Genomic DNA, 11,497 nt, shown 5'->3' on the forward strand with positions numbered 1-11,497 from the left:
ACAAACCCACTCGCGCACATCAACAGCCAGGTGTTGATCAACGTGTCAGGCCTCCTCGGCATGTTGGGGTTTCCCATCTGCCAAAACACCAGAGATATCATGGCCACGATCATGATGCCCAGGATCACCACGCTGACGAGTGAGCTGTAGAATGACACGTTCTTGATCTGTCCATAGTTGTACGGAACGCCGGCGATCAGGACCAGAAGCACGTAAGAAAGTACAGTGGTGAATGCAATAAATGCATGATACCAGTTCTTGTGTCGGAGGGCTTTGAAGAAAGATGTGAAAGGCACGCCGTGGAGGTACATTGTGAGGAGATGACGACCTTGTTTATTTCCCTTTCGAAGGCGGCGGTAGGGGACCATGACGCGAACAGCTAGTTCGAATTGCTCCCAGAATGGTGTAAACAGGAAAGAGACGAGTAACGTCATGAAGAAACGAGGTCCAAATTTTGTGCCATCCAGGAATTCCCATCTCACAGCGGTCAAGTGTTTCGTTCCGTCCTCTCCAAGAAGGTTGACTTGATAGATGTCGTTGCCGGCGAGAACGAAGGAGAGGATAACACCGAACAGCGCCATGTGGAGAAGTGTGATCACTATAATATAGCCTTTGCCCCAAGGGAGACGATCAAGCCAAGATCCAGGGACGTGTGCACCGCTTGCAAATCCGGTCAGATCAACACCATCTCCTAGTGAACGTGAGGTTGTTGCAGCTTGCGGAGCGGGCGAGGGTGGCTCATATTCATTTCTCTCAACGGAAATGCCAAGGATGTTAGACTCTGCTCGTACATGGGTTCGTCTGAAGGAGAATGATTTTCCTTGCATCATCTTCTTGACGGCCCAGTCCTTAGCATCTGGGTGAATTCCTCGAAGAATGTCAACCACATCGTCTTCCGAATTACTCAACAGCGAAGCCATCGAAGCAATGCTACAAGGGTAAGTGAATAGACCACTTGGTCGGTTCCAGTTCAACCATACTAGTATTGCAATAAAGACTGCAGTCATGCACAAGGTTGTTTGGAGCCCACGAACCACAGCATAGTTGACAACCCACACAGGATCGCAAAGCTTAGTACCATTTTGAGTATCGCAAGTGGCACCGGCTTGAACAGTCATCGCTTCGGATGCTATTGAAGCTTGAACACTGAGTAAAATGCTGACGATCGTAGTCAGGAACATGACCCAATGCTTGTTCATAGGGTTCAAATCGCGAAACTCTATTCCAGCTTGTAGATACTGGCGAAGGACTGACGCCTCCGCTGTGACCTTTGAGGCTTCCCTCGACAGCTGATAGAACGGCTCCATCATCTTGGCTGAAGCGAAGACAACGCACCAGAAGCTCTTGAATAGTACAGACATGGTGACCGTAACAAAAACTGCCGCGTATATAGTTGTGTCTGTAACTGGGGCTGGTAGAGTGAGCACGAAAGGGCTACTGTCGGAGATAGGATGCACAGTGTCTCCACCTGATCCCGATCCGCCGCCGCCGCCACCGCCACCTCCGGCGCCATCAGAACCGGACCCTGATCCAGTCCCATTGCCGCCAGAAGCCGAACCAGAAATTGCCCCAGTTGCCGTTGCAGCCGGATCGTTAGACAAAGCAACAGCGACAATCGACACACTCCCAGTATCGGACGGTTGTGTGCTCGTTGCTGTACTGTCGCTAGCACTTAATGGGCTGGTATTATTAGTCTGGTCTGGCACAGAGCTGACGCCCGACACCGAAGTACCCAGAGTTGGATTTGCACTGTTTGCAGCTGCTGGCAGTTGAGAAGCCGCAGTCGATGCCGGCAGCACTGTGGCAGGAATTGACGGCTGTGCTGAAGCAATATTGCTTCCTGCGGTAGAATCCTCGGGCGCCTGGGTAGGCACAGCTGCAGCGGCTTGTAAGTCGGTTGCAGATGGACTGGCACTGTTCACCGTCGCGGATGCAGTCGAAGTACCAGTTTCTGATGCCTGAATGGTAACAGCAGGGTCCGTCGTGTCAGTTGCCGTGCTTTCAGCAGGTGCTTGAGTAGCACTGGCAGTCTGTGCGCTATTAGATGGTTCACTTGTCTGCTCGATATCGGTCGTCCTAGTAGCATCAGCACTGGTGGAGATGGTAGTAGCTGGCTCTGATGCTGTGATGGCAGGGGCATCATCAGCAGTAACTTCAGTTGGTTGTGATGTCGTAGTGGCAGGGACATCATCATCAGTGATCCCAGCTTGAGAAGTAGACACGTCTGGCGTTGTTGATGGATCCTCCACTTCAATTATGCCTGATGTTGTGCTTTCAGTAATGGGAGTGGTGCTAGGATCTGTGGTGGTGGGTGTAGTTGTGAAAGTGATTATAGAAGTAGGTATCTCAGCAGCTGGCGAGGTAGTCGATGTGTTAACACTTTGCGTGGTCACTAGATCTGAAGTGGTAGTATCGGGTACAGCAATGACTACAAGTGTGGTAGTGGTGGTTGTCAGTGAAGATGGTGGTGTCGTTGAAGAGATTGTCGAGGTAGTAGTGGTAGTTGTGAGAGTTGAAGTCGTGGTTTGTGAGGTAGTTGTGAGAGTTGAAGTCGTGGTTTGTGAGGTAGTCGTGGTTTGTGAGGTAGTCGTGGTGAGGGTGGAAGTTGTTGGCGCTAAGCTCGTCGTTGAGGTAGTCGTTGAGGTCGTGTTGGTAGAAGTAGTTGTCGTAACAGTGGTGGTATTTGTCGTCAGCGACGTGGTTGTGGTAGTGTCTGTCGTGAAAGGAATGGTGGTGGTTGTGTTTAGACTGGTGGTGGTAGTCAGGGGCGTGGTAGTCGTAGAACTGGTAGTGAAAGTTGCGGAAGAAGACGTTGTAGAATTAGTAGTGAGAGTCGTAGGAGACGATGTCGTGGAACTGGGAGGATCCTCCTCCCCAATTGTGGCATTATAGCATCCAGAATCCGAGAAGAAGTATTGGTTATCTGGATCGGTGGCAGTCTCAACATCATAGGCGCCACCCAGATTGAAAGTCTGGAAAGTATCTTGGAAAAAATAGCACTTGTTCTCCGGAAATTCATAGACCACTGACTGACAGCTACCCACGTTGGTGATACAAAAGTCCAAGCAGATAGTCATATTTGATGACCCGTCACCGAGGTCGAGACTCGATATAAGAGTCTCGGCGGATTGGATATAGTAGGCATCAACCTCCAAGTCGCAAACAAGTCCTGGTACTGGGCTCGATGGTGGTGGCGAGATTGTAGTCAAAATCGAAATTGTGGTGGAAAAGGGAGTTGTGGTGAAAGAGGTCGTGGTCAGGGTGGGGGGGTTAGTCGTTGTTGTCAAAGTAGTGGTGGTAGTCAATGTTACAGGCGTCGTTGATGTCGAGGTCGTTGGTGGGAGGGTTGTGGAAGAAGAAGTATCAATTTCGACTTCGAAACTGCTTGTCGCTATGGTAGTCGAAGAGAAGGTATCGACCTCGACCTCAGTACTACTAGTGGTAGTCGAAAAGAAAGAGGTCGTCGAGGAAGCAGCAGCAACAGTTGTAGCCGGAGCCGATGCCGTTGAGGAATTGGCTTGTCTCGGGTGGAGGGCAGCCACGATTCTGGGCGAACTGGGACTTGGCCCGTCTCGCTTTTGCTGTCGTTGGCTTTGAGAATCCTCGTCATAGCGATCGTGCAGTGGGCTTCCACTCTCAACAATTTTCTGAAGGAGAATCACGCAGGCGACAGCAACGGCAATGAAGATCAGCAGAACAGGCGTCGTGGTCATGAACGGCTTGTAGGGCTTTTTCTTCTTGTCCTTCTGCGACCCGCCGCGGTCCTGCAGCCGATGGAAGGCCGCTGGCATCCTGTGAAAGGTGACGAGAAAAGCGAAAGGCTGTACTTCAGAAAATGGACCGGCCTCACCGAAGGGCACGATGGATCGGCGTCTTTGCTAGCATGCCACGCTGCAAAAACACAATGAAGTGCAAAAGTCCCACGTAGTCGATCATGACGGTCTTTTGGGGCTCTTCGAGCCATGTTATAATTTGGTGCCCTTAGAGTTCGACTGGTGTAACAGGGAAGGAGTTGATACCTCGTATACGACGCGCCCCTTTTCGCAACAGCCTCAGGGACAAGCCTTGCCTGCACAGTGCATAAACACGAAAGTAAAAACTGCATTTCCGTGTGAGAGTTAAGCGCTCACTGGTCCGGCCAGTGGCGAGTACCATCAGCCACTCCGATAGCTCTGTTTCGAGCAGTACCAACGCAGGCATGTTCCTGAGACGACCAATACGAGCTGAACTGGATCGTGGAACCATTCCCTCAAGCGTGTGGTGCCAAGGTTGAACAGCCGTAAATTGACACTAAGACTGGCCAGCCTGATAGGATGTTACCACGCTTGGGAACACGAGGCTTTATTACAGCCACATCGGGGCCTACTTACGCCAGGGGTTTTGTATCATGGTCTGGGCCTGTGGCACCCTGGAAGCCCATCTCGATAACCGCCAACAAATGCGGCATGATACGAACATGGGCTAGGCTAGAAAACAATATCGTTGTGGTGCTCTCAAGATCAGAAGTCGTGTTTCTATTGTACTCGTCCATGAACACAGAAACTCTGGACTAAACTTGATGTAGGGGTTTCCATAGAAATCAAAGCAAGGAAACAACTTCCAGTAGATTTGCACGGTTTTCCGGGCAGATTATCTAGAAGAGTCGAAAAGTATGTTTCGAGTACCGACTCCGATCCCGCACAATACGGAACACGTGCAAACCGGTGAACAAGGGTCACGTGAGAGCACCCCATGTTGATCGCTGGATCAGGCAAGCGAAAAAATGTACTTCTGATTCCGACCTAGACGCAAATCTCCTTTTTTATGAACAGGGCTGCAGGATTTAATTCGGCCCGTCCAGGCTACCGGGTAGTTCGAAACAAAAATATTGTGTTAGAAAGGCTTCCATTGTCATTCGTACGTAAGTAAATATTACCAAAGTTTCTTAGTGTCCCAGCGCCAGCAGCGATGCAACCCGAAAACCGAGACACTCGCTCCCCAGTCATGCCTGCTTTATCGCCAATCCAAGCGAAGACTTCATGGCTCCGCTTCAACAAGAACGCCATAGTAGTGTAGATGCGTTCATAGTCACATATCGTCGTACAAGGCTGGCTAATAGTCTGCCTCGAGTATCAACAATCAGGCAAGGAAATTGTCGTGTGTATCGCCAGACGTGTCACCCTAATTTGCATCACCAATCTTAATCCGTACCCGACTCATGCTGTGCTGCTTCATCAGCAGGGAGCTCATCGGTATCAACCTCGGTCGTACCAATCGTCTCAGGTAAAGCGTCATCGGCCTCATCACCACCGAGAGCTACAATAGCAGCCATGGCTTCGGCAGATTCAGCTCCATCCTGAAGTCGTATGTCAGGCAAAGCCCGCGCTGCAAGAGAACCAGGAATGAACTGATCTCTAAGTCTTTGGATCCGAAGTATCAAGTCTCGAGCCAGAGCACCCATGTCTTCCAACTCTTGAATATCATTTTGGCTAGCATAATTATTGGGATCGTCAGATGCAGAACCAGCAGGGTTGGATTCACTGCTCTCTTGAGCTTGGATACCTTGAAGTTGGATATTGAGGCAAGTGAAAAACTCGACAAGCCCGTCAATGGCTTCCTCGGCGCTCGAGGACCCTCCTGACATATTGTTGCTTGCTCGTCTTTCCTCAATAGGTTTACGCATTTTCTCCTTCTTCTTTCTCATCTTCCTCAATGATAACGACTGCGCCGAGAAAAAGGCATCCGACTTTTTCTTGCATTTGCCTACCTCCATTCGATGCCATCTACAATTTGGGCAGAAGAAAAGCGGTGTCTCTGAGGCATTTGCAGGAGCTGCCATGTGCGAAGCAGGCTCGTCCTGCGTTTGCGGAGCACGACAACCCTTGCAGGGACATGGGGGTTCGAAGGCATCTGTACAACTACTACAGATGTGGATTTTGCACTCAACACATTGTCGCATCACTGCGGTGCAGCGGCGCCGATGATCGCCGGGAGCACGCGTCGTTGGGCAAAAAAAGGACTGGCACCCACGCCAGCGCGGGATCGGTGGCATTTCATGCCTTGGGGGTCGGCGAGGGGCTGAGCTGGGTTCTGGAGTAGGTGGATTCGAGTGAGTGGATGGTGTGGGTGAGCTCGACCTGGAAACAGCACCAGAACTGTTGGATGCTGGTGAATTTGGTCGGAGCGGGACCTCAGACTCAGGAATAGGCGCATGAAGGCTTCTAAGCAGATTTTCCATCTCCGCTGCAGTCTCTTGTAAGACCATGGTGGGTTGTTCAGTTGTGAAAGGCGCCGCCGTGGTATTTGGACTGGGCGCCATTGTTGCGATATTTGGTGCAAGAAAGATCTGCGGCACTGTGCTGCCAATGACTGAGCCTGATGATGGGGCATCAGTGTACCCTTTAGCCAACACCTTCTCCTTGCGTTGTCGCATTAGGTTAGCCAGCACTTTTATCGCCTTTTGTCGAGATTTGTATTCTTGCTTCTCAACAGCAAGATCTTTAAAGCCACAGACCCGGGCCTTGACACGGTCTCCGATGTCATGTTTGAGGCATAATGACGTGAAACACGCTTGACACTTTAGCTTCCAATGATCTGAGCTGTAGCATTCGTCGCACAGCACCCGTGGGACAGAGGCCGAAGGGTGTTCTCCCGAACTTAATGAACCAGCCGTACGAAACAGTCCGTCTATAGAGGACCATCGGCCACCTAGACCATCGCCTGTACTTCTTTGTCGAGACAAGCTAGGCAATGTAGGATCTTCAATCAGGTCTGCCTCTGTTCGATCAATGGTGAACTCAGGGTCTTCCCAGCCATGCCCAGGTGGTAGAGGTGCGGCACGTATTTGATCCGTCTCTCGATGTGAGCTATTTCCAAATGTTATCCCACCACCTCCAGAGAACACAGGCTCAGTACAACACCACTTAAACTTGATGTTGGGAAGGGCATTGGAGTTGACCGCTTGAGCCCCATTAGGAGCACCGGGAGGTGGCAAATCCTGGTCTTGCATAGAGCAAGGAGATACAGCGCAGCCGGGCGCCCACCAGAACTTGTTCCTGTCCTCTTCCGCAGCATTTTTGTTACGTAGGTAGGGTCTGTCAAAAGCACAACTGGCACACAAGGTTTTTCGACAACCAGCACAGTGCATCATGACCGAGCATTGTTCGCACCTTTCGAGAATCTCAGCTGAGCAATTATGACAGGCGATGTTCTCAACAAACTTCCGGTGAGACTGGCGTAGATGTGCCGGGGTGGCCTTTGCTTCCGGGCCTGTACCGACGGGTTCTCCGTTGATGGCTTCTTCATCGAATTCCCAACTTCGAACATCACGCTTTCTTTTCTTTTCGGGTGAATTGGAAGAATCTCTCGGGGGTTCTGTAGGGCCAAGCCAATTCCTACTTCGCCAAAGTCGATCATAGACCACCCAGACTTCCCGTGGATCCTGTGGCATCCGCATTTTGACATATCCCCGACGACGATAACAACGTGCACCGGGTGTGGTGCACCAAGCGGTGTCGGTCCATATACCCAGTTTGTGACATGTCAGCACGAGTTCGTGGGTGGGTTCGGAGTCACTTTCTTTGCGCGCCAGGCTACTGGGAAGATATGGTCTTCTTCTGTGATGGCGACATCTGTAGGTGTACAAGCTCTTCAGTGCAAGTTGTCCGAAAGGTGGAGAGCCACGGGCGGGTGGAGGTTCACGAGCGCGTGCCAGTGCGTGGAGTTGCAGCCACGGGTTGATGTGGTATTTGAGGGAGACATTCTTGCATCCACGAACAGAGACATGGGTCAACGTGTCTCTCCTTAAGACGAGAACGGTAGAAGTCAATGTTGCGCCGCTAACCGCTGTGTTGTCCAGCTCGAGGCTGACCAATCTTGTGCTGAACGGATTGATGACGTTGAGCAGGATTTGGTCGAGTGCATAATTACTAGACTGGCGTGGACCAACTCCGGTACTATTATTCGTGGCCACAGCAGTGGAGACGGAAGGCTGATATAGACGCCAGGATATATATCGCCAGGAGGTCGGAGATCTACAGAAGAAGTCTCTCAAGAATGGTGAAGTTTGGTAGAGGTAGAATATGGACGCGGTCGACAGCTGCGCGAGGAGTGACTCGAGGATGGGAGGATTGCAAGTGATTAGCAGCTCAAAGGCCGAAAGATCGACTGGCAATTCTGGCTGTGTCGGTATGGATGCCGTTGTAAAGGGAGATGGGGAGGGAGAGGGAGAGGTTATGGGCGGCGTGGCCATGATGTGGATTGTCCTGGGATACAGCCGATGGGTAGTTTAGAGATAGACTGCGAACACATAATTCAGCTGCTAAATACGAACACAGGAATAAAGATGGACGTTAGATAGCAGGCAGTAGTAGTGTCAACAATGCACTTAGGTGAGGCTGTCGAGACTCGCCTTACGAGTGCTGGTGACGGAGTGTAAAGTGGTTGATTCTCGAAAGGCGCAGGCAGAAGAAAGAAGTCACTGCTCATCATGTGACTCCACAGGATTCTGATGCAGGCGCGGTAAATTAAACATGACAGAGTTTGGGGGAGTGACAGTTTAGGCACCCAGAGGTAACTGCCTTATAGCTTTGGGTAAGCTCGCCACCTAACCGGCACCGGGGGCACCCAGAGCCGCCCTTAACTTCCTCCCCCAGAGCTGGGCTAGAGCCCATTCTAGGCTGCCACTAAAATTAAGCCCCAAGCAGCCCCTCGGCATCCCTCGGCATCCCTACTCCCCACAACTGTTCGACGACCTATTGGGCCTGGGCCCACCTCTTACGAGCACTCCTAGGCGTCTAGATGGGCCTAATATGTTCCAACTCATGTCTAATGCCTATGGCGTCTGCAACAGTTCTTTCAAAGGGCAATGCCTTGGCGACGATACCAATCTAACTATCTAGTTCAACCAGTTGGCAGCGTCTGCACTACGTGTACCTCGTGTGTCTAAGGGGCTTGGAAGGAAATTGATCTCGTCTATACGATTCTCTCATACTATCCAGATCAAAATAAACCCTTAACGAATTCTGTGGAATACAGATGGAGGTGGACGAACCTCGGCTTGAGCCATGAGTTATGACTTGTATGAAATTCAATGACTCCGAGAGCACTATTCAAACGCCACCCAGCTGACATTCATCCCAACCAGAACTCCGAGACGAAGGCAACTGCTCAAGGTTCAAAGTTTCTTTCCCAAGAACAAGCACGCAGCCTTTACATCCCCTCCCACCAGCCAGATTGGCATATGGTGAATATATCTTCAAATCAAGGCCACCGAGGGCTACTTGTGCGAACCAGTGGCACTGTGTGGTGCTTGGCATCGAGAGAAGAGGTATGTTCAGATTCCGGAGTGGCGACTTCCACGAACATCTCCTTCGACCCGAGGTAGGCCTACATCTCTTCGTTGCCGCGGCGAGAATGATCGATATGATATTCCGTAGAGACTCAAAAATGTCTTGACAAACTGGAAATTGAGTTCGGCTTCTGCGACTGAAAAGATGCCAGGTCTGTCGGTGGCCGCTTGAGGTCGATGAAAAGATCCACCTCCAACGTCGTTTCTATTCAAACGATTGGAAACAGTAGAATGGATCGATCCATCTTACGATGTTGGAGCGGCAATGCCCGCGATCCTAGCCGGATATTCCAGAAGTTTCCTGACTCGTATGTCGGGATCATCCATGAGGAATGTCGTAATCGCAAGACATTCAGCCTGACTTCTACCACTAATCCACCACTGCTGAATCTCACACATGAGGCCCAACCAATGAGCCAGGATGAGGAGGGCTCTTTTATCTCTGATGATCAACCGACGATGGAGTTTATGATCGATTACGCCCAGAAAGTTGACCAACTTGTTGAACGCGTTCTTGCTGGGGCTCATGCGGCGAAGATATAACAAGGACTCCAGTGTTGGATAATACGGGTTTTCTTCTGCGGTGGTGGCTGTCTCCGCCTCACACAATTCAAGAAAGAGATCGTGTGTCTCATCTCCAGAAGGCTGCATGAGAGTCCGGGATTTGAAGTTTTTGAGATCGGAATCCTGGAGCACAGGCAACCAAACCGAATATTCAATATTGTCTCCTAGAGCACTCCACAATCCTTGAAATCCAGAGGCGATGAATAGCCAAGTGAGACGCGCCTCTCGTTGATCCGCAGGGGCAAAAACAAAACTCTGACTTAGGTCTGGACATGGTTCAGACAGCATAAATTGATGAGTGGCGATCAACATAATAGTCGAAATCAAGGCATCCATATTTTGTCTGGTAGGGCCGGCCTGCAGCTCAGCTCTGAACAGTTGTATGCATCTCTGCCAGTGGTAGGCCGCTGCAAGCTTGCTTTGATTGTTCTGGACAGGATGTTGAGAAGCAGGTAGTAGGTGCCCCAAGTGCGTAGCTGCCACGCCGTGTAAGGCATGCATCAGATGAGGGGTCTCAATGGCGATCGTATACACGCAAGTTTTAACGATCTTTTGGCCCATGTCTGAGCCCATTGAGGAATACGTGTTGCTGTCAAAGTGCTGCAATGTGTGCATGAAAGGGGTCATGGACTCTGGCAGGTCAGCAGTGACCAGAAACGCTGGCATCGACAAGAGGGCCGGACGGAGTGGACTAAGAGGTGAATTACTTCGAAAGCCCATGACTGCACTGTCAGATACGCTAGGCCTAGGTGTCGGTGCGTCTCTACGTCCACCCTGCTTCGGAAGAATCATGTATGTTGTCTCACGGAAAGCAGTCTGATCAAAGTCGCACTTCATGCTTCGAGATCGGCAATTCCCACAGCCAGCGTCTCTCTCTTCGTCGCACTGGAGCACGAAAGTCGGTTAGCACAGCATTCTCAACTGGCAGGATCTCAAACCTCGTACCTTGATCCGCCTGAGCTTGCATTGACGGCAGCCGAGCCGTGATTTCCGGTGCGACCTTCGTCCATGAAAGACATTTGCACCGGCTTGCGTCCGTGGGACTTTGCTGCTCGCGCGGAGTGGAACTCTAAAGACCATTTGCATATCCTTTTGCTCATCTGTGGCGCCATGATGCTGGACATTGGTGGACGATGTTCTTGTCATGGTTTGGGGCCAGCCTTCGCCTGGTTTGGGATGGCATGCCTTGCTACAGTGAACCCTAGCGTTCGACAGCACAGCGAAGAAATTGAGGGAAGGAATACGATATCTACCTTTTCTGCTCTAGGCTCCCGAATAATGGATGTATGGCGCGAATGCTGAGGATGGGATAGACTTTACTGCTTCAGACCATCATCTCCTCAATGCGGAAACTCCCGTATTCTGGGCAGTTTGATTGGCGGAATCCCAAAGTGCCAGCCGAGGTCGCTTGTCTGACAGAGATCGAATGGCCAAAGCTCGCAGTAGAAATCCAGATGTTTGAGTCATTTGAAGAATATCTGTGTTGGCTCCCGAACAGTCTCCACCTTTGTGTATAACTTGCTTCCTTCCCTCTCAAGTTTGGAGAACTCGCACAGCGCAGTGCAGCGCAGAGATCTCTCTACAGCAGGACTCATCCGTCAGAAT

The 11,497-nt window shown here is 50.9% G+C and overlaps 3 protein-coding genes across 3 annotated transcripts; all 3 read right to left on the reverse strand.

Moving 5' to 3' along the window:
- Positions 1-18: 18 nt before the first annotated feature.
- Positions 19-3,791, reverse strand: A1O9_12926 (uncharacterized protein; the record flags this gene model as incomplete). The annotated part of the gene is made up of 1 exon (XM_013398136.1): positions 19-3,791. A coding segment is annotated over one exon (3,771 nt), but the record flags the coding sequence as incomplete, so codon positions are not given.
- Positions 3,792-5,179: 1,388 nt separating this feature from the next.
- On the reverse strand, positions 5,180-8,230 carry A1O9_12927 (uncharacterized protein; the record flags this gene model as incomplete). Its single annotated transcript, XM_013398137.1, has 1 exon — positions 5,180-8,230. The coding sequence occupies one exon, from the start codon at positions 8,228-8,230 to the stop codon at positions 5,180-5,182; it is 3,051 nt and encodes a 1,016-aa protein (XP_013253591.1).
- A 1,344-nt stretch (positions 8,231-9,574) lies between these two features.
- A1O9_12928 (uncharacterized protein) lies at positions 9,575-11,004 on the reverse strand (the record flags this gene model as incomplete). Its single annotated transcript, XM_013398138.1, has 2 exons — positions 9,575-10,777; positions 10,831-11,004. 2 exons carry the CDS (start codon positions 11,002-11,004, stop codon positions 9,575-9,577), a joined length of 1,377 nt encoding a protein of 458 aa, XP_013253592.1.
- Positions 11,005-11,497: the final 493 nt, after the last annotated feature.

The sequence above is a fragment of the Exophiala aquamarina genome (assembly GCF_000709125.1).
Source record: "Exophiala aquamarina CBS 119918 chromosome Unknown aczIA-supercont1.34, whole genome shotgun sequence".
Lineage (NCBI taxonomy): Eukaryota > Fungi > Ascomycota > Eurotiomycetes > Chaetothyriales > Herpotrichiellaceae > Exophiala > Exophiala aquamarina.